Source organism: Pelmatolapia mariae, linkage group LG1 (genome assembly GCF_036321145.2).
Source record: "Pelmatolapia mariae isolate MD_Pm_ZW linkage group LG1, Pm_UMD_F_2, whole genome shotgun sequence".
In the NCBI taxonomy this organism is placed as follows: Eukaryota; Metazoa; Chordata; class Actinopteri; order Cichliformes; family Cichlidae; genus Pelmatolapia; species Pelmatolapia mariae.
The window spans coordinates 17,300,081-17,323,994 of record NC_086227.1 but is presented as its reverse complement, the minus strand read 5'-3'; the positions used below and the strand labels follow the sequence as shown (position 1 = coordinate 17,323,994).

General features: G+C 42.5%; 1 protein-coding gene across 1 annotated transcript in view; it reads right to left on the bottom strand.

Moving 5' to 3' along the window:
* Positions 1–23,914, bottom strand: part of gpc5a (glypican 5a) — a 139,123-nt gene that overhangs the window by 86,476 nt on the left and 28,733 nt on the right. Inside the window, exons 3-6 of the mRNA XM_063490991.1 lie at positions 20,518–20,978; positions 20,188–20,421; positions 19,385–19,518; positions 19,106–19,231 (exon numbers count right to left, since the gene is read on the bottom strand). Of these exons, the coding sequence (XP_063347061.1) occupies positions 19,106–19,231; positions 19,385–19,518; positions 20,188–20,421; positions 20,518–20,978 (955 nt within the window). The remainder of the gene's footprint in view (positions 1–19,105; positions 19,232–19,384; positions 19,519–20,187; positions 20,422–20,517; positions 20,979–23,914) is intronic.

Genomic DNA, 23,914 nt, shown 5'->3' with positions numbered 1-23,914 from the left:
TGTCCACATTACAGAGTCAGTGCGATGCACGCTTTTTAATTCTGTATCTTTTCCTTCATGATGATATTAATATACGTCTTAACGACTTTACATATAAGCCATATTTGATCATCTAAATAAATAAAAGAATCAGTGAAAACACTGCACTCCCAGATGATTTTAACCCCAAAGTCTGAACATAACTTTCTTCCAAACAGGTACAGCAAAGTTACCATGATGACTGAGGCAGGTAAAAAAGAGAGAAACCTTCATGTAACAGAAAACTCTGACTTTAAGCTTGGCGTAGCTCTCTAACCCTTTAATTTAGCTTCATAGTACACCCCTCTACTTCCAAAGCATAATTCCACTCAATCAACCTGGTCCATGTTTGATGAATGTGGTCACTGTTGCTCTGTGGGTCATGTTAACCTTGCACTTTCCAGCTCTGCTGTTGTAATTTGAGTAGAATATGAGATTAATCTGTTTGATGATTAAATCAGACTAAGCATCTTCAGAGAAAGACCTCTGAGAAAGTTAGTACAATAGTTACTGCACACCCCTGATTCTGTGTTTACTTTTGGTTAAAAGTTTAAATGTTCTTGTATAACTCACTTTTTGGTAAAGCTGCAGGAAGCTCACACTTTTACCCCAATTCACTTTGACTCTTTGTTTCCAAGAATCTCCTTATTTATACATTATTTAGACATCCTTCACTTTTACTGCTATAATCCGACCACTGACCCACAATAAAGACCAGATAGGCTGGGTCTGAATAGAGATTGCTTCTTTAGATTCAGACGGTTAAGTCCATGTCCATCCATCATGGCCGCAACCGAGTAAGACACAGTTTACCCAGCCTCAACACAGCCCTGATTTATAACCTCTGGGAAACAGGATTTATTGTATCAGACTGCATATGTTTAAGTCGACTGATTGGTTTGGTGTTTAGTGAAGTGTAGAGCTCAAAGCGAGGCACCGTACTGTGGTACCGCTTTTCTTACATGTGCTCTTCCCCGAGAGAGACTGTCAGTTTTAGAGTTCCCCTTCTCCGTCCTCTAATAGGCTTATCTGTGTTTATGTTTCCACACAGTATCTCCCCACACTCTTGTGGCCAGTCGCAGGAGATTAACACAACCAACCCTTACCCTCAGTAGAGCTCTAAAGACTACTGCGGTACTCCCCCATCGTCCATCACGATTATGCCCATCTCTCAATGTCTCTCTGCTTGATCCTAAATAAGTCAATATGTTTGTCCCCTCAGGTGGAGCTTACAATTTAACTTCCTTTTGTAATTAAGGAAATGTTCAACAAAACAGCTTTCGCATGATGCGCTCACAGCTGTATTCAATGTCTTTGAGAAGAAAACAGGGTTTAATCAACACATTTGTTCTTTTAAGGAGGGATGAGAAGTGATATGCACAAACAAACAAGTACAGTTGCAAAAGAAAAAAAGAAAAACGATGCATCGGCTTTTGTGGCAAATTCAGAATTAGCATATTCAACAAAACATTAACAAACAGCCCCAGCGGTTCTGGATGATGTGCTCGCACAGTTTTGCAAAGATTAAAGTTACATGTTTATTCATTTGAAGAGCACAAACTGGGCTGATCCTTATTAGCACAAACTATGATATGCTTCCTTGCTGAATATAGATTTGAGGGGGGAGAAATAATTCTTTTTCGCACTGTCAGCCTTGTACAAATCAGCCTACTGTACTCTCTAAAGATCACCATAATTTACCCGAGAAGGCTGGTGCACTGCCCTCCATCGCAACTTTTCAGATACATTAGAAGAAAAAAATCACTTAACAACAGCTTCTGTTTATGAGTCTGAAACCACCTACACTTTTGCAAATACCACCGCACGCCCTCAGCCTTGATTGCATGCCAATGGTTTGATGGGTTAATTCAGTTGGTGAAATTTTTAAATAACAAGCCCTAGGGTCGGCCGTGAAGTTTTGCGATTATCATCTGTCGTGTTACTGTGCTTTAACGACGTGCCCTCGCCGCTGGGCAAAGCCATTACGATTCCATCGCTCCTCAAACAGACTAATTTATCGCTGCCACGAGGTCCTTTTATGGCAGCATAGTGTCAGCGCAATTTAAATGTCAAAACAACATATTCACTGTTATTTTATACGGGCAGACAAAGTAATTTGCTTCAGAGTGACAATTCATTTCCATTTTACAAGCTTGACCCCAAGAACAAATTTCAATTTAAGTGTATTTTTCACATTTGAGATTAAGTAATCAGTTGAAGTTAACAGAAGATAGCCACTAGATATCAGTCAAGTATGCAGTCTAAAGTAATTTTATGGTTATGTTTACCTTAATGCCCCATCTACTCATTTAGCTGCTAGTTTCCTGAATTTCTCCTCGGAAAAAATGTGTCAGTTTGAAAAATTGTCAAGTCAAATCTCTGTTGTTTGCACAGCTCAAAATCTTTCCTAATCCTCACAGCCTGCCAATCATAACTTAAATGAGCAAACATCAGCTAACAGCAGAACTTTATTAATCTGCACAGGGTGAACCAACACAGAGGATATGAAAGGTTTTCACTCACTGGCCACTTCATTTGGGTTCAACTGCTCCTTAACGCAAATAATCAGCCAATCACATGTCAGGAACTCAGTGCATTTAGGCATGACGGTCAAGACAACTGAAGTTCAAGCTGAACATCAGAATAGCATGGTTGTTGGTTCCAGGCAGGCAGATCTGAGAATTTAAGAAACTGCTGATCTGCTGGGATTTACCAATACAAACATTTTTTACAGAGAATGGTCTGAAAAAGAGAAAATATCCAGAGCGGTTCTCTGGGTGAAAAAGCCGTGTTGGTGGCAGAGGCCAGAGGAGAGGGGCCAGAAGGAAGCTCAAACAATCAACCAAATTATGCAAGAGCATAATTTGCATGTATAACGCTTGAAGGAGATGGGAGACTGCAAGAGAAGATCACACTGGGAGTCAGCGCTGTCAGCTAAGAACAGAAAACTGAGGCTAAAATTCAAACAGGCTCCTTAAAATTGGACAATGGAAGACTGGAAAAATGTTGCCTGCTCTGATGAGCTTCAATTTCTGCTGCAACATTCAAATGCATGAACAAAGCACGGATCCATCCTGCCTTCTATCAGCAGTTCACGCTGCTGCTGCTGCTGGTGGTGGTGGTGGTGGTGGTGGTAGTGTAATGGTGTGGGGCATATTTTATTGGCGCACTTTTGTACCCCTTAGTTCCAACTGGGGATTGTTTAAACACCACAGCCTGCCTCAGCGTTGCTGCACAGTTCACTGTACTCAAATGGCCTCCAAAGTTACCAGATCTCAATCCAATAGAGCACCTTTGGGATGTGGTTGAACAGGAGATTCTCATCATGGATGTGCAGCCGACAAATCTGGAGCAACTGTGTGATGCTGTCATGTTAATATGGAGCATAATCTCCATATTAGGAGGAATCCTTACAGCACCTTGTTGAATCTGTGCCATAACAAATTAAGGCAGTTTTGGAGCCAAAACAGGGTCCAGACTGGTATTATGAAGGTGAAAGTAATGAATTAGATGGTGAGTGTACTCCCACAACAATATTTTTTTGTCAAAGAGGGCACTGAAGGAGTTCTAAGAGCCACAAACCAATCAGCTTGTAAATTGAACGTCGCAGACAATAAAACCAGACCTTTTGCTTAATAAATGAAAACCAAAGCTTCGACCTTGATTAATCTCCCAATTATTTATTCAATTAACTAATTAATTAAACTTCAGAACCTTAAATCAGGTTTCGCACTGCTGTGATAGCCACATAAACCATTTATAAATTCAAGCATCAAACATGCATGTCTGAGAAGTTTTGACCTGTTTCACCAACCAAAAATTCAGCTGAAGAAAACTTGAAGAATTATTTGAGAAACACACTCATACGTCAAAGAAAAGGCATTCAACAGTTGCACAGTTGTGGCGTTAACAGGCCTTCTAAATCATTTTAAGGAGCATCTTATGCATCTACAAGCTCTCACTCAACACACTGAAAAAGCTGTTAGAGCAGGAGAAAAAAAAAACTTCAGGAGAAAAAAATAAAAAATCCAGCCAACAATTCACACAGCTTGAGTTCAGGTGTTATAGATGTGTTGTAATAAGAATTCATCTTATTTTATAACTCGCAAAAAAATGTTCCCTCCGTGCAATTCTGTAAAACGTCAGAGTGACGAATGGAGCATGCAGCGTATTTGGGTTTGCTCATTTTTGACTGAAGCAGGTTTCCAGGCTATGCAGCGAGGACCAGCGCTAATCTTCACAACCTCTTCACACTTCTTCAGCTTGTGTCAACAGCACTGTGAGTCAGTTAGCCATTCATATGCTGCTACAGATGGTCCCATCCTTCTTCTTCAGCTCTGCCGACGACATGATTCATGGGCCTCTGTGTCTTGATTTAGGGTCTCTTTCATATTTCTACTCGCCCACAGCAGAGAGGCATTTCTCTAACATACCCCTGAGGCACTGACCCTGGTCTGCCTGGCCTGTCTGCCTGAGAGGGAGGGAGGGGGGGGAGCACTGCTGGACTCAACACAATGCACACACAGCACACACACAGCTGTAGGTGAGATGCACATATAAGCTAAAGCGAACTTGTATGCACAAAGGCAAACGAGTCAAAGTCTCTGTGACTTTCTCACAAAATGTGCTGTAAAGTCAACAACGAAAACACATCAGGATCAGGTGGACAATCCAAGAGGGGGAAATAAGCGTTCATTTGAAGTCAGCGCCTCCACCAACTCATTAACAAATGACAAATTAGACCACTGTACCCTTCACTTTACACACTGCAACTATTATCTGTTGTTATTTCCGCACCAAAATCCAAATAAATCAGCACATCTTAAAAACATTAAACCAGCAGCCTCTGGTGATTGTTTGCCCACTCAATCTCAGTTTACTAGATTTGTATAATAAAAACCTTGCATGTTTCCCTTCTAGGTGGAGTCGAAATTTTCCTCCAATTTAGCCTCAATGGGCTTCAGATTGCCTTGTCAGAAAGGACTATAACGAAAGACTGTGCACACCACTTCCTTATCGCTACCAGTAAATTACCTCAGGATCAGATACAGGCTGCCAACTCGCAGAAACTCCACTCAGCAGACACAGAGAGAGAGAAAGAGGGAGGGGAAGACAGAAAAGAGAGAGGGAGGGAAGAAAAAAGTGTCAAGACATGACAAGAGCAGGAGAGTAGCCCCATGGAGACTGATTTCAGCTGCTCTCAAAGGCCATCTGATGTTATCTAAAGATCATCTACAGTCACCTACACTCACCTTTTTACACTCCACCCAGCAGCTGGAGTCAAGCACCTGTCAATCAAAACGTTCATAACCTGCGGGCACAACAAAGCGCCTTTGTCTTTGCGGTGTAATTAACAGAGGGGGCGATTCTAACTTTGACAAAATAATGTTAGGGAGAGACACGAAGGCAAAGATCTCCTGCAACAGTTTGTAAAACATATGGTCAGACGTTTCAGTTTTAAGGAATGCTATAGTGACTATGCACTGGTGTTCCCAAAGAAAACTACTCGAGACAGACGACTCGGTCATTTGTAATTTGTCACTTTGAAATGTGTTATTAGTCACATCACGTGAGACTTTCATGAGCATCAAAGAAGCAAAACCCAAAATGATCTTTTTTGCTGTCAATGTTTTTGCCACTTTTGATGAAGAATTTATTTAAGTAATGATTAACAGGAGAAAAAAATGATTTCAGCTCTAATGTTGTGTGTACAAACAGGATAAATATGTGACATTTAAAAAAGCATATCTAACAGAAAGTCTAACAGAACAAACTATGAAATCCAACAATAACAAGAATGACTTTTTTATTTTTTTGGTTGCTAACAGAAGCAAAGTATCACAAATCAAAATCTGTAATATTCTTTATTTTATGGTTTTTTTTATGTTTTTCTGCACAAAACCACAGAGAATTTTAAATCAAACAATCAAGACTTGATCCAAGTGCAGATTTTCAAAATAAATTCAAGAGGGTTTACAAAAAAAAAAACTTTTATAAATTATAGCCCTCTGTTTTGTACAGTCCCCCTTTTTCAGGGGCTCAAAAGCACTTAGGCAATTGACTGGCAGCAGTTTGTAGAAAAGCGAGGCTTGTTCATTCTTATTTCATGACAAAAGAAATTAAGTGTTGAATTTTAGAGCTTTCACTATAATTTTAAAACTGAAGCCCAAGGAGATGTCAGGGCAAGTCTGACAAACCAGAGAGCTCCTAACAATCTATTTCCACGATTAAGAAAAATAGCTTCACAACATCTAACCAAGCCAAGAACACTCTCGAGGAGGCAGGTATCATCTCCAAGGTCTGGTCAAGAGTAGAAACACAAAGGTTCCACTGGATACACTCAGGAACAGAAAGGCCAAGTTAGACTTTTCCGGAAAACATCTCAAAGAGAGCCGAAACAGTTTGCATGGATGAAACCAAGATGAACTTGTACCAGAACGATGGAAAGGATAAAGTATGTAGAGCATGATCTGAAACATAACACATTACCTGTCAAACATCATGGAGGCAGTGTTATGTCATGAGCATGTGTAGCTATCAGTGGAACCTGGTCGCTAGTGTTTATTGATGATGTGAGTGCTGCTAGAAGCAGCAGGATGAACTGTGAAGTGTACAGGGTTTTACCTTCTGCTCAGATTCAGCCAAATGCTAGAAATGCTAGAGGTTCATAGTACAAATGGAAAACGACCCAAAGCAAACTGCAAAAGCGAGCCAAGAGTTTCTTGAGCTAAAGAAATGGGAAATTCTTCAATGGCCAAGTCAGCAGAGCATGCCTTTCAGTTACTGAACACAAACCTGAACGCAGAGACCCACAAGCAAGTAGGAACTGAAGGTGTCTGTGTTAAAGGCTGCTTCTTAAAAAAGCAAACAGCATTTGGTGATGTCCACAGGCTCAGACTTCAAGCACTGACTGTAAATGAATCTCATCCAAGTATAAAAAACAATCCTTACATCTAAAATCACCTAAGTTTGTCCAATTAATTTTGAACCTGTAAAAACAGGGGACTATGCACAGACACAGCTAAACAGTTCATTATTTGATTTGAAGGAAGCAAAACTACAAAAATTGTCTTTGTCCGAAAAACAATGGCTTCATTTCATTTGACTCCTCAACAGGGAAAATTACTATATTCATCTAATCATTTAAATCATTTTTCATCACACATATCAGTTCTTTGAATTCAGCTGAAATGTGTTATTATACTGTTTTTAAGTAAATATATTTGTTTAAATGAGTATGACATATAAAAAATAACCACTGCATGCTATGACACCATAGTGTAGTGGTTTACACATCTTCTTAACAAACCAAAGATCCACCGTTAGATCCCGGGAGGAGACAGAAATCCCTCGGGGGGTTCCATCAGGAAACGCATCCAGCATAAAAATCTGCCAGATCAAATATGCAGAGCTACCTGCTGCAGCGAGCCCAAAGTAGCTTCCTTTATCAGATCCAGTTACAGTTCACATGCATTTCACGCCAGCAAATATGCTGGTATTTTTTACATGAAATGGACTTCTTTTAAAAACATTTCCCACTAAAATCCTTAAAACTATAGGACTTTTGTTTAGGAAAAAAATAAAATAAAATAAAATAAAACTCTCCAGGGAGGATGATTTAAAACACATACACTCCTTTCATGGTGCATTTCAGGGGTTCGTCTGTCTGATGGAGCATCATTTCTAATTTCTTTTCATAATTTATATCTTTTGCATGACCCCTGACTTTTGGTATGCTTCTTAACCAAAACAAAACAGAAAACAAAAATTTTGACCAATCCATAACAATTAAGCAGCCAGGGTGATTAATGCATCGATATTAATTCGATTCAATTAGCTTGTGCTGCTCTGCTAGCAGGCGACTTTACTGAAAAGTTGCAGGGATTTTTCCACTGGTGACCACTATCATATCAGCCGACTCCTCCTGACAGTTCAGGTGATATATTAAAAAAAGTGGCCTCAGAGACTTGTCACTTTTGTAGCTTTGGGGTGTGAAGGTATGATTAAACTCGCAGCGAGTCATCTGGATGCAGGCGGCGGTCTTTCACATGCGTCGAGGGACACTGTGGTACAGACGTGCCTCGACTCCTCTCTGCAGCATTGTGGGGAGCAGCTCCAGCGTGGTGGAACCGAGCAGATGGTGAACGTATGCGGCGCTCATGCATGCCATCATCACCTTCATTAGTTGAAGGTGACATATGACATCATCGGGCCCGTGTGCATTATGGGGGCCAGAAAGAGTTGTTTGCTTCTTTTTCTTCTTTTCATTGCTGCGTGGTTCAAGGTTGTCGATGGGAGGTATTGTGAGTAATCACAAGGCGAGTGCGTGCACACACACGCACGCACACACACGCACAGACTACATCTCAAGCCTCCCCCACTCTCACCTCCTCCCAGCATTAAGGTAAATAAGGGCTTCCAGCAGAGAGCCAATGAGCACGGGCCACTGAGCAGAGATGCATGTTTGTGTTGCCTTCCTCCCAGGACCCTGCTCGTTTATCTTGGCTGTCAGGTAAAGGGCAGACTCAGAGAAGGTGAAACTTTTTTTTCTTTTTTTTTTAATAAGGCCGGGCTTGGTTTCCATAGAAACTGCAGGACAACATTACAGGGACGATGATAAAAGAGCAAAGTCTGGTCTCAGGGCATCCCGCAGTGTGCCACATTGTTGCTGGAGACATTTGTGTTTACGTCAGAGAAATGAAAGAGCTATTTAGATTAATTTTCAGGTAGCCTCCAGACTCAGACCTTTTACTGCGGGAGGTGAGATTAATGAGAGCGTATTCACACCCAGCTTTCAGCTTAGGTCAGGAGCTAAGAGGGAGGTTTCCGCTTATAAAGAGGTGCTGAGTCTTCTGTGGGTACAAGTTCCCTGATAAAGGCAGAAAAAGGACCTCCAAAGACTGCCCTGCTGTTATTTTATTTATTTATTTTTTTTATGATAAGGAAATGATACAGCTGGATTTACCTTTTGAAGAATGCATGAAGGATATGAGGCTAAATTACTGACTGTAACTTTGAAAAAATAAATAAATAAAATAATGGGGGGAGAAAAAAAAAAGGGCTCCATTCTAAAAATGTCAATATTGCAAATGAGAGCGACCCACGCATTCAGAATATTCTTCCAGCTAAAAGAGCATAAAGAAGAAACAAATTGCACAGGTAATGAATACTTAATGACTACTACATTTTTCACTTTGTGGCAGTAAATGGGATGCATGTTTAGTTAACAAATGAGAAGGAAATCAAAGGAACAGAAGGTAGCACATGCACCGTCAAAAGCCTGCAGCCCGGAGATAAACCAAGACAATGATACAGAGATATGAGAGTCTTTTGTTTTCAGCCACAACCCTGCGAGAGAGAAAATTAAGTCTCTTCTGGAGCAGAAACTCAACATGGACATCGTCCACGAGCCGCCATGAAGTAAATATGAAATGAGGCCCCCGTGATAAGGCGGCAAACACGTCTAATTCTTGTGCAGACATGCTCAGAGCCACTGCTGAAAGTGCCGAACTCACCATTAGGCTTTTTTGTCATGCATTCAATCGACAATACGACCATCTCAGTGACAGAATAAAAAACACACACACAGCTCTCTGCACACGAAACAAACACAGAAATATCGGGAGGTTTATTGTCAATGTCCACTGCTGAAATTGCTCTATTAAATTGTTTACTGGTCTGATTTTCACAACTATTCCCCGCTATGAGCTGCGATAACGGCTTTTGTTATCAAAACAATATTGCTGTGTCCTTGCGATTAAATCACGAGGCAGGACTTCTCCGTCAGCCTCTCCAGGTCTTTATAACATTCTTTTACGACTAAACAAATAGATCAAAGGCAGGGCTTCTCTCACCGCTGCTCCTGTTTTACGAGCATTAACTTCACCTTTTTTTTTTCCTACCAACTCTATGTTCCCTGTTTTTCAGCGGCCTGTGATTTATACCTGAGCTAAAGAGGAAGAGCGCTCCACGGGGACCGACTCTGCGTTTGCTCGAAGGTGGGCGGAGGAGGCCGAGAGATCACGCGAGGGTTGAGGGTGTGCACTCTGACAGCTCATCAGTGGACAATGAGGCCTTGGCTGTTAATGTCCTGCTACCTGGCATGCTGCAGGGCCGCAATCTGCTCCAGATGCTGGAGGCAGGCGTCCAACGTCTGGTGGCAGGGGAGGGGAGAATCAGTGCATGAGAGGCAAACGGGAGCAGAGTTGCTGAAAAATGAAAGGGACACGCAAACACGCGTGCACATACAACATGCGCCACCTGCCGCCAGTCAACTATAAATTTACAGTTTCTTTGGCGCGGTGGTCTCACTGGCAGTTACTGTAGCAACATCACTGATAATATCTGAGCACAAATAAATGAAATCTCTTTTCCAGGACGCTGGATTGAAAAATTTATCTGTTCAGAGCAATCATGCATAATTCGAGAACAGGGAGGGTAAAGCAGACAGACACACACACACACACACACACACACTCACAAGGATACAAGAGGGACTTATGAACTCAATTTAGGCAGCCAGACAGAGTTCTTGATTCTGTCACTTGGGATAATCGTCAGGATGTGGTACTCTGACCGAGCCCCCGCGTCTAAACCCAGGCAGGATATAAGGTCATGTTGGAGTGGAACTCTAGCCATGCAGCACCCAGACCTCAAGTGCTCCAGTGGTTTTGTGGTTATCTGCAGCAGCCAGCTGTCGCACAGAGGAGCTTTTCAAGAACGTCCCCTCTCCTCTTCCTCTGCGTCTCATCTTTCTCCCACTCTCCCTCTCTGCCTTAATCAAAACCGTCCAATCAAGCCCGCCCATCTCCGTCCTTCTCCCGTGTCTTAACTTTGGGCAAGATGGGTAAGATGTGAATTCATGTTTGTTGCTAAATTTGAGCCTAACACAAGACACTAATACAGCTTCACAGTCTGTTGGTAGCTTCTGAGGTACTGGTGAGTCAGGATGTTTGGGGTTTTTTGTTTTTTAATCCAAGGTTTGAAGGGAAGCAGTTCTCTTACTTGCATGAGAGTGACTAAGAGGACAGCTATGCATAATATATTTGACAGCGCATGTTTAAAAGGTTATTCCTTCCTGTTCAAAATTAGGTCAGTCCATCGCTGCAAACGAACGGAGGAGGCGGTGAGACTCGATGTTCTGCAGTGTGTCTGTTTATCATTTAAATTTTGTTTTCTGTCTGTCACTGTCAGGGACAACATGGATAAAAACCGCCGCTCTACGGCATACATCATCAGAACTGAGGAGCAGAGGAGTGATCAGCAACCTGGCATGGTCTTTTCTTTGGCATGGGTCTGGAACCCAAAGTGGGAGCTCCACCTACTGGCCAAAGCGAGGCAGAACAACCTTTAAAAAAAAAAAAAAAGCAGGCCTGAAGCCCGAGCGTTTGGATTTACAACTGTGGTGACAGCTGAATGTGACACGACTGCTTCGCCGGCAGGTTTATTAATGGATGAAGAGCGGGCGTAGTGTGTGCACTGAACAAAGAGCCAGCTGTGGTATCATGTTTATTTGAGGCTGCACAGCTGGAGAGCTCTTTAATACATGCACATGTAGAATGACTTTGGCATAAGGTAATTATTTTCAAATCTTGTGTTTTGTTGGAGTGCTCGACACAGACCTGTTTTATGCAAAATAAATAACAGTTGCAAGTATTTGCTCTTGTGACTTTATCAAAACACAATATGAGGAAATGGGCAGAAGTTGCAGCTTTCTTTTTTTTTTAAATTGATTCACACGATTGATCAAAGCCATCTAAAACAGACACAACCCTAAAGCAGCAATAGAGAAGCATTTCATGTTTTCTAGGCTATACAGCAACAAATTTAGACAGTTTAGTTGGTACTGAACTTATGGGGGAAAAACAGTTTCAAAACCTTTAATAAAAGACATTTAAATTAAGTTAACTGAGACTTTGGAAAGTAGCTTGTCAAAGATGGTGAAAAGTGGATTCTCTAAGTGCATCTCGATAACATTAGGGTATAATTATAATAAAAATATATAATAAAACAATACCTCCTAGTAGATGGACCTATGGTATAACTTTGAAAATTTACCTGATTGACCTTTGACCTGGGAATTCAATGTCTTCTGAGATCTTAAGCAGGTGCACCTGTGTTATGAATTTCAAAACCCTACATCACCTTGTTCCCGAGTTATTTTGTTCCCGAGATTTTCAGAAAACCGGACCTTTGACCTTGAGCTCAAGGTCACCGGGATTTGAACTCAGCCAAGCTTTTAAGTAGCTGCACCTATAGCATCAAGATGAAAATCCTAGATGATGTACTTCTTGAGATATCGAATTCACAAGATTTTCAGAAAACTTGACCTCTGACCCTGAGGTTGAGGTAACTGAGATTCAAATTCATTTGTGATTTTTAGTAGATGCCCCCGTGGTGTGAATTTCAAAAATTCTGCAACATCGCCTTGTTTTCGAGCTACCACATCAATAAACTTGGGTCTCCACCCCACCTACCCGGCTGGGTGACAACAATACCCCATCAGCCTTTTACAGCTGAGGGGTAAAAAGGTCAAGGGTACCCAGAGCTCTCTGGTTTCCCCTTTGTAGACTTCTTTAGTCCATGTGGAAGGAAGGGAGAGTTTGCATTTCCCAAAAATTAAGTCTAAAAAACCATTATGTTATAAAAAATATCTTAATAGCTGTTTTTTTAGTTTTGGTGATTTTGTAAACAACAAATGTAAGAGGAAGTCTTAGTCACAGATATCTGCTGCGAGCACAGGAAGCCCCTGGAAACCTGGCCGCTGGCACCAAAGGCTAAGTCAGCAGACCAGCCGGCAGGTTTCCAGCGAGGCTGCTCGTTAGATGTTAGAGATTAACACAAACATCAAATGATTCCATCAGATTTTGCTCCACTTGGTGATTTCTATGATATAACCGCGACTTTGATCCTGATATAAAAGGGAGGAAAAAAAGCATTGCTCAGAGACACATGCAGCATGGGATTAAGGGTCACCAGCAGTCATTGCTGAAGAAGTTGGACAGTGCTCCCATATTTTAATATTCGGCGTATGTTGTCCCCTCATGGGAATTTTGCACTGAGGCTCAGACAATCCTCAAATGAGCTGCGTTCCCTGAGCAGGCTGGGATAAACTAAGCTCTTGATGCTTCTTCAGTGGATTCCCATTAGCAGAGCTTAAATGCTGTCATTTCATCTAAGCCAGGGCAAAAATCACCTGAGCTTCACATCTAGTTGAGAAATAGATGTGAAAATGAGCCAAAATATAAGCAAACGATAAAGGAGGAAAACTGAAGTGAGCAGGGAGGACCTTCACGTAAAGAATCAGTCGGTTCCTCTGCTCACAGAGCACACATTGAAGACTCCAGGGCTACAACTCCAGGGCTCTTATTACCATGTGATTAACCTCTTCAGGATTAACCGGGCAGCAAAGACACGGGAAAGGTCAAAGGTCAGCACTCAGACAGCCACTCCAGCATAAAAGGTGCCCTATTAAATGAAAGGCCACGCTGAAATCTGCCCGCCTGTCTTCAAGCATCTTTTTGTTACACACTGTGGCATTCATCCCGCTGTACTCATCACTACATGTTAAACTCCAACAGCATGCAAGGTCAGTTGCCTTATTACCGTAAAAATACCAAAAAAAATAAAAAAAAATGTTGTACTCAATTAGAAAAAAGCACTTTGAAAATATAAACACGCAGCCAAACACCTGGTGTGTGTTGGCAGCAGTGAGAAAGACTGCAGGTGGGGAGGAATTAAAGCGAGCCTACGCCGGAGGAGGTAATCATGAATAAAATATCACACTCTGGTACTTGTTGAGGCTTTCTAGCACTGCTATAACAGCTGGTTGTTTTCATCCGCTGGTAGGAATTGTAAGAATGGGAAAGTATTGACTACATAGCGATGGGAGCACCTCAGCCATGATGCCAATCAACAGGCTGATAAATACTGAGCAGTCATTACTACTTTATTACACGAGTACTCAGTACTGACCACGATCAGCTTTGAAATAAACATTAATAAGCTCAAACTCTGCATTTTACATGGCTGTGAAACCACTTAAAATCCTTAAACTGCCTCTGTGGTGGTTAATGGAACAGCAGATATCTTAAATACCACATTTTGCCTCAAATACATGGAGGTAAAAGAGCACCAGCTGAGGTCTAGTGCTTGAAAACAGGACTTCAAAAAAAAGAAAAGAAAAGAGCCTTATAAATACAGGCATAGCAAAAGAAAGTACACCCCCGTCAGCTCTGAGGTTTTACATATCAGGACATTTTAAAAGATTATCCAGGCTATATTAATGTTAGGTCATTAAAGCTGTGATGAACAACAACACAGGACATACTACGCTCTTTTTATTCAGAGGTGGCTGTGGCTCAGGTGGTAGAGCGGGCCTTCTACCAGTCTAAAGGTCGGTGATTTCTCTGAATCCTTCAGTCCATGTGTCGAAGTATCCTTGCACAAGATGCTGAATCCAGATTCATCCCCAGTGTTCCCATCAGAGTGCGAATCAATGTAAATGTTCGATAAACGCAATGTATGACAGTGTGTGTGTGATTGTGTGAATGAAAAAGCACTCTGAGTGCTCAAACTGAGTAGAGGGTGTTCCATAAGTATCCGTCTATTTACAAAATCCAGAAGCTGTGTGTGTAAAACTACAAAAAGCTCATGATTCAGCATCCTGCAGAACCAGCTTTAGTAGTAACAACTTGAAGTAACTGTTTTCTGTGTGACTTTTTCAGTCTCTCACATTGTTATGAAGAAATTCTGAAATTCTCTTCAAGTTCAGGTTTGCATTGAGGTATTCCTTTATGCTCAGCTCTCCTCCTCAGCATTGAAATCAGATTGAGGTCTAGACTTTGACTAGACCACAGCAGCACGCTGATTCTTTACTTTAACTGATTCTGTTGTAGACTTGCTGATATGTTTGGAATCATTTTTCTGTTGCATTATGTTCACACGTTGCTTCTGCACTGTGGCTTAATTTTTAAAAAACAACACAGTATAATATATCCAGTTCGAGTTCATCTGAGGTTGTAATGACCTCATTTTGAGGACCGGATTTTTGTCATGATAATATCTTGACGCATAAAACCTTAACATTTAAAGAGGTTGAACAGCAGCTGCTGTTCAAATCTTCTGTTTGCAAGAGCCAGCCAATCATAAGATCAGCCAATCTCTGTGGCTTACCGAGAGGCTATAAGATAAATCGTCCCCACTTTATTGGAGGACAAATAAATATTCAAAATGAGTCTAAATGAGCTCCACAGTGGTTCATTCAAGCCTGAAATCATGAAAAAGCTTATGAATGACAGACTATATTTTGTTGTTTACGCCCGAATACGTCATGTCGTTGGGACAAATGACACCCTTGCCCCAATCCCTTAACTTTACCATTTCATGTGCCAAGAAATGCTGAGAAGTGACACGAAAAGAGAAAAAAAGAAAAGCGGTGAACCCACGTATACATAAACAATTCAGTCAGGATATTTAAATGGGCAGCTTGTTAGTTTAGAAAGGGAAAACTGTCAGTGCTTCATATGCAGCTCCTTTCACCTCGCCCCGAGGAGGACAATAAATGGCACAAAAAAACAAAAAAGCTCTCAAACTTGTATCAACGTCTCAGCACAAACACACAGTGCAGAAGGTGCAAAATTCATAAAACGAGGAGTCGAAAAATGGTCCGAATTCTGCTTTAAACCTGGACAAAAGACTACAAAGCATTCAGCGCCGGTTAAGAGACAGCTTGCGTGAGAACATGTTATTACAGATCAAAGCAACAAATTACGAGGCTGACTGCTCTGCAGGGATTGTAAATTGAATAAGTTTTTCTTATTCTTGTCATATTTACAGATCTACGGCTAACACATTGCTTCTGTTCCACGCAGAGCCTCGCCGTGGGGTTATAACAGGTGAACTCAGCTGTCACTAAAAGAAGAAGAGAAAAAATCTGTTTATTATCTATAACACTGATTAATTTCTCGTGCGATTTCTTTCCCTCCCAGCATGAGCGACAAACCGGGAGACGGAGAAAGAATGTGATAACTAATTCCCCCTTGAAGCAAGGCCACGTCATCGACATGAGATGAAAGCGGCTTGTGTTTTTCCTTTATGATCTTATCTGATTGTTCTTTATCTCTTTGTTTACCAGGGACCGTGATGAGGACGTGCATTAAATCTCTCTTAAATCTCAGGCTCCTGTGTCATGTTTTTTGTGCTCAGCCTTTTTATTAAAAACGACAAAGCTTTGGTTGCCTTAGTCCTCCTTTAAGACCATAAAACAATCTGTGCCAGCACACACAAAGAGCTGTTATAAAAGGCATCCGTGCACAATCTAACGTACAGTTTCAGACACATAACACGCGCACACGAACACACACACACACACACACCAACTGCACTAATCGTTTAAGGTCTCAGAGGCCTCGATAAGCTTCTGTAAATCAGCCACCAGCCAGCAGTGAGTTTTATTCCCCTCTCTCTCAGTGGATGTTGGGTTATGACCCGTAGGCAGGAGGTTATTTATTGCTTTTGTCTCAGCTTGTGTTGACTCCCAGCCACTCATCTATGGTTCTAGGCTAATAGAAAGCAGCACAAGATTGCAGATCTGCAGGAAGGCTGCTAAGCTGCGGGGACTTCACTCGATAGTCTCCTCGGAGCCCGGTCTCCCCCGATTCTTAATGTCTCTCAATCCTTCTGCTTTTGCAGTAATGGCAAAATCAAAATGAAGCGGAGCTGTGAGTGAACCCGAGGTGAAGGACTCCCTATCAATACGTGTTAGCGTGAAAGTGGAAGAAAGAAAGGAGGGTTAAACTGCAGAGGAACGCCCACAGACCATAAGCATTTCCCAGCGGCTGCTGCCAGACATGATAGACAGGCTGCAGCCTGCTGGCCTGCCTCTTTCTCCGGCACTTAAGAAACATCTCTATTCTCAGAGATGGCTGCACTCCTTTGCGATGGAAACCCGAGGTGTTAAGGCAAAAAATAGCAGAAGATGAAAAGAGTAAATTGTCGACAGCAGAATGAAACTTAACCTTGATACTCCGTCTCCATAGTAATGCCACTTCTGATAAGCAGCAGTGAGCTACTTTCTTAAGAACTCTGAATCTCTCCGTTTGCTGCGAACGCCGTGAAAGACCTTTTCCCCGCTCCTTCCCTCTTACCTTCACACGGCGCCGCGAAACAATCTCAACACAGCTGTCATCCTTTACAATAGACCGTCTAACCTGAACTGGCAACTCCAACCTCACTGCGGTTTGAAATACAGGCCCACCTGTCGTTTCAGCAGCCCTGACAGCAGCTGACAGTTAAGAGGAACAACCGCAGACTGAGAATATATGAAGGGGTCCTTGAGTGATGACAGCACGGGCAAGATCGAGAGCTGTGATGTAATGGAGACAAGGCCACTGACGGATACCGTGAAAGAGGCCAGGTTGTCTGCGCCAGCTCACAACCATTCATATCCAAGATCTATGTGTGCAGGCAGTAACAGCTAATAGATTAATTCTACAGTGGTGTCATGGTGTTTGTAGGGGGCAATATATATATGAGCAGGGTCAGATGGTGCACAAACAGCCTATTCATGACAGGAAAGAAGGAAACCTTTTGACCTCATGTAAAATGGGATTATACTTTATGTTTCAACAATATTGCATCCGTCATTTTAAACAGTTTAAAAACCCAATTTGGGCAAATTTAAATCAATCGGGGAGATAAGTTTATCTTTACGTCCACAGCTGATATTTTTAAATCATTACCTCAAAGTCCGCTTCAGTCCTTTTACATTTGAGCCTCTTTGATGAACACAAAATTCCCTCCAGTATCTCAAAACAATGACTCTTCAATCTGAATTTTAGGAAAGTGGTCAAAGTTTCTGGAAGAGCAAGTAAAGGGACGGGTGTACATAGCAATCACACACACATTCATACAAGCACTTTTTTCTGTGTCTCAGCGCTTTGTCTAACATTTGCGCACACACTCGCACCGGGGGAAACTCGGATACCGTGACAGACAGACTGCAGGGATCCACCGACCTTCCAGTTGGAGGGCGACCCGCTCTACCTCCTGAGCCACAGCCGCCACTGAACTCGTGGATCGCTTTTGGACTCAGACACTGCAGATTCTTCAACTGTAGACTAATGTTTGGGCTCTGTGTTGTAGCTAGAGGCCCAGCTGTCATCAGTGAGAAAGACTGTTCATATGAAAGTTGTGTCAGTTTGAAAGAGATCAATGTTTGGTCTCTGTAAAAGTTTGAAGTCCATGCTGAAATCCAGACTTGTAAGTGTAAGTCATAAAAGGACAAATTTAAAGAGAGCAGTAAAGAGATGCACAAGAAGACAACCTTAAAGGGGATTTTTTTTTTTTAAAGCAACCAAATCTTTGAACTACATTATTGTTTTATCCTTGTCAGTTCATTTAACAGTTAGACTTCCTTGCAGGCAGAATTCTCCACCCAGGGTGTCATGTTAGATTGCACGTGTGGCTTCAAGTGTAGCTGAGACATCACAGATAGCGCCTGCATGTAGGTATGTTGGTCTCAGCTGGGTGAGACTAAGGAGATTGCAAAGAAACTTCTAGCAGACGAATGTCAAAGCAGCCTCCTCGAGTCAAACTGTGCACGTGCATGAATCTGCAGAGTGAAGCTAAAACATCACATCAAAAAGTGTCACTTCCTTCCAAACTGCTGTTAGCAGTTTTCTTTAAGTAAGCCTATCAACCAAAAACAAAACTGTTTTTCAATTCACGTGCATCTTTTAGGCATTTGAAAATACCTGCAGTACCATTTCTAATATGAATTTGATGAATCCTTTTGTATCACTGAGCGTTGGCGTGTCTCCATCAGCATGATGTCAGAAATTAAACGATAAAATTATCAGTGACGGATTCTGACAGCATGCCCGCTGGCTAAATAAACTACAGATGGGAGACAAATTAAAAGAAATACCTGAATATCACATCAAATTTTGATGATTATCTCTCCAAAAACACCCTTGATCCCACTAAATTAATTTCAGAGGTTTAAAAAAACCTTTTACCATACTAACATGGCTTTATCTAATGTGTCACACCGTCTGTATGCATCATTTACATCTTTAAAACAAACCTTTTAACGATTTCTGTTCCGTTCCAGCAGGACAGCGCGTCATTGGATGCGAGGTCGCTCGCACACAGCTGATCAGCGAGGCCGCCGTAGTAAGTGAGGTACAGACGCAGACTGCTCAGAAAATCCCTGCAAAAGCAGCAGCCACATGGAAGCGCGCAGCTAATTAACTTGTCCAATAAAGCGTTGTGCATTTTAATTGTGCATTAAACCATCTAAAAAAAAACGAAGAAGAAGAATGGCACCATTTCTCCACATATCTGACATCTTCCTCCCACTTACTTTCTCCTGTTAGCGAGTGAGCCTCCTGGCGCTCTGGCAGACGCTTTAAGAGGGATGGATTCTCTGCTGCTGCTGTGCTGGATGCTGACCGACTGAGCAGGCTTCCTGCTTGGTGGGCCGCACAGTTTGTAAACCTATAACCCGATGAGACAGACACAAATTAAAGTCTAAACACTGAGGGAGAAACAAGCATTTTAAGAATTCGCTAATCTCGTTAAACTGTTCTGGCGCATAACAAATTGGCCTTATTTTAGATAGGTGAGTGACACATGTTTATACTGAGGCCATTAGTGCAGCCAAGCCTATCATGTCCAATTTCTGAATCTACTGTATGTGCAGGGTTGTTGAGCAGTAGCAGCTTTAGTCGACCACTAGATGGAGCTGTGGTGCCTCAATTCTGCAAAGTTGGTGTGCTCAGAAGCAAGCACCCTGGGGCTTCCAGTTCCCAGCAAAAGCTGCCTGAATTGAGCTACACGTGAAAAGAAAAAAAGTGCCTCTAAAAATGTTCGCATAATATTGAAGGATTTGCAATTTCTGACCAAACAAACACTGATGTACCTGTGAGGAGTTTTTGCCTTCTCTTGACTAACCTACGTTCATGTGTGATAATTTATTAAAGGTAATTTATCCTATTAAACCTAAATAATATCCCCAAGACTTTCTCAAATTCCTTATTAATCTCCTCTTAATCTCAGACATTAACAGATCTACAGTGGACACCAGTTTTACCTCCTGCAGAACCTCAGCACAGTTTTAACTCTACTCATCTCAAACAACATTAAATCATTCGTCATGATCTAAACCTGTGCCGAGAGCCGCGGTCCATTTTCCTTAGCATGCCTGACAGCATCATGAACGAGCCTGTGAATTCCCAGAAGCACTTGCTCCAAATCCTGAGGTCCATGCATCCTTGCTGACAGACCCTCCAGCGAGCGTACAAACTCCCTCCAGTGGATGTCAATCTCTGCCATGCTCGCCAAACACCCTCGCATCACGTTGATGCAGTAGCCCATGCAGGGCTTGGACTGGGTTAAGCCCTGTGGAGCAAAAATTACAGCGCAATCAGTGCTGACGATAAAAGAAGTTTCATTAATTCAGATCGATACACTCGCTTCAGAGAGGTCCATCCGTACCTGGCAATGAGGGCAGTAGTGCATCTTAAGCAGGGCCCGTCTGCACTCGCGGCTTAGCTGTAAGTGGTCCGTGGTATTGATGACTTCGATTCCCAGGTGCAGCGCCTGAAGAAGAAGCTTCCCAGAGACCCCGGATCGAGCGATCTGATCTGCCAGGTGGCCGGGCACCCCGCCGAACGGTCTGACGCTGCGGCTTAATGACCTCACGCACTCGGCGTGGCCCGGCGATACGCCGCTGAGGCTCGGGCTGATGAGGTGATCGTAGACCAGAGGGAAGAGCGCGTCAAAGAAGCGCTGCACTAACTCATCGACGCTGAACTCAGAGCCCAGCAGGAAGAGGCTGATGTCAGTGAAGAGTTCCCGCACGGGACCCGCAGCCTGATCAGCCATGCTGTGGTACAAATCCTGGAAGAGGGTGATGGTGTAATTCTCCGCTTGCCACAACAAGGCCTCGAAGGACTCTGTGAGATAGACAACAGGAGAAAGAAAAAATTCAAAACTTCATATTTCAGCACCTTTAATTTGAACTCTACACTAGGAGTAAAAGATGTGAAAGATACCTGCTATGTAATAGTCATCATCACGCCTTTATTGACATATACTGAGGTGTCAGAACTCATCATTAAGGAGGATGTCAAATATATAGAAAAGAGTTAAAGCCAACAAGAGCAGGATATTCAAAAGGAAAAGCCTAAAACTCCTTCAACAGAGCTTCTAATAATGGCTAAAACTGCTCTGGCATGAACAGAGCTACATACACAGTACAATACCCTTATAGAACTTCTGCTTCCATTAATACCAAATCAAGAGAAACAGAAAAGAAGACGAGTCTCTAGGGCTCCCAGCAGGGGCTGCAGCTCCCCGCGTCTTTCCAGAGAGAGCGAGGGGAGTACGTGCAGGGAAGCAATTTGTTCTCTAATCAAAAGTTGAGCTGACAAAGAAAAATGGCAAAGAAAGAGACTGGAACACACTGAAGTGGGGACTGCTGTGATACATAATGTGAGCGGAGCTTCCGTACATACGCAGTGTTTAACCAGTGAAGCGATTCAATTCATTTAATTCAATTCCTCTGTGAAAAAGGAAATTGCATCTATCCAACTTGCACACAAAAGGCACGTATATTCCAAGACCAATTAAAACCATGTTTCACCCATTTGTCTCTTTGTTTCTTCTTTCCTGACTGAACACATAAAAAGTCGCACGTGAGCGTAAGATTTCCTGAACATGATGTGAGAACGCCTCTGCGTTTTCCCTACAAGACGGAATAATCCTAGCACAATAGAGCATGGTTCACAAGGGCAGTAAGCTGGCCTTTATCCTTTTGTCTTGGCTTATACCTGAGCCACGGCCTTTCTCACATCATGTGCTTGTCATGAGCTGTGAGGCAAAAGTAAGGGCGAACGCCTGGAGCTACCTAGAGGGGGGGCCAAGAGTCTGAGAGTGGGCTTAGACTGTCCAATGCTGCATAATACGCACCGATGCAGAAAGATTGACCGAAGGCCCCCCTGGTGAGGGCGACTGCGGGGCGGACAGAGAGGGATCTGGCATGCCTACAGGCACACCATCTCAAGAGGCAGCACTAAACACCGAGTCACCAGGAAAAGAGCGTGATCACAGGCCTTCTGTGATCTCGAGACTCAAAGATGTGTGTTTGTGTGTGAATGAGAAAAAGAAAGCCGCGCCTCCTACACAGCAAGTGCTCTGGTCAGAGAGCAACATGAAAAACAGGGAGAGAGCGTGTAAAAAAAAAAAAAAAAAAAAACGGCACAGACAAGAGCAGCAGCTGTGGGAGTGTAAAGTGTGTTTGTGCATGCATGTGTGTGTGTATGTGTGTGTGTATGTGTGTGAAACAGATAGGAGGCAGGCATGCAGACCGTCAGAGAAACGGAAAGAAATATGTGCTCACAGAGTACAGTTTGAGATTTTTACTGCCTCAGGTGTGTGAGGCAGAGCAGGCAGAGTTATGAAGGGTCCCACGGGGATTATAGTGCATGCTTCGGGGAGGGGGGGGGTTTACCACATTAGATTATGGAGTTAATGAATCCCACCTGTCAAAGCACGTAATGAATATCTGTGGAGTAAACAAATTTGTCTCTGTTTTATCTCTCTCGCTGCTTTCTTCTCCCTCTGTTCCCTGGGATATAAATCTCTCATCATAGGTACATTAAAGCGAACTTAAAAGGCTTGAATAATAAAGCTGATCACGAATTCTGCTGTCTAAACTAGTTCACGGCACCGACACAAAAGCTGCCCGACATGTTATTTTTCATTGAAGATGGTGAGTGGGAAGCAGAGCCTCTCACGTGAAGCCCTCGTCCGACGGCCAGGCTTCTGGGTAAGCCTGAGGACAGAAATAATAAGGAGAGCGAAAAAACTGGAAAGATGGAAGGAAAGTGATGTGGAGGAGCTATGTGGAGGATGAAAAGAAGGTACATCTTTTAATATTTGGACCTGTTTAAAACTGCTGAGATCGATGGTTTCATCAATAAAGGAGGGCAAAAGGTTTGACTTGGTGGCAGATCGAGGTTCAACCGTCAACACTCACATCTGCTTCAGAGCAAGAGAGAAATCCACAAGCAAAATCCCAGGACGACAAAGACAGCAATTAGCTGGCTATCTTACAAAACTGGAGTTTCATTTTAGACTTTTCATTTCTGCTGTTTGGTAAGTTTAAGGCAAAATTAGAGCCTTACCAACACATAAGCAAGCCAATATCAGCCATCTGAAAATCAAACGGTATCGGCATTTGTAACTGTAGGTAAATGAAAATGCAACAAGTAAAGAAGACAGTGGGAAACACCCTTCAGCCATGTTGTTAGTGTTGATGTTGCATAGCACAGCACAGCTGATCTGATTGAGCAGCATAAATGAGTAAGCAAATAACAACACAGGAGTTGGTTAGGTTAACGAAAGGTCATGGTTTGTGTTAAACTTGCTGGACAAAACCTCCCCACCCTCTAACCCACAGGCGATTCAAAACATGCGGTATTCTGCAGTGGAGCTGCAAATCTTTTATTTCCATCCTGCCTAAATAAAAATGCACTAATAGATGTGCAGTGTGAATGATATTTCTTTAAATGTTCTAATTGCCTATTTTCATATAAAAGCATTTTAATAGAAACTTTAGAGGGTTTGTTTCTGTCTGTTAAAAACAAAGCCGAGGATGAGACAATGTGCCCGTCCTGCCCGTGTGTATTCTGACTGTCAGTGACCCTCCCCACTACGCCAGTCATGTTTGCATTTCTGGTGATGGGAGGAGGAGATGTTGAAGCAGCATGATTGAAATCTGTGGAGTGACTTTTACTGAATGTCTGCTCTTCTTAAGTAACTACAGCAGCTACATATACGTGTAAATACTGCCTCACAACCACACAGCCAAAGTAAGACGGGCAAAAAA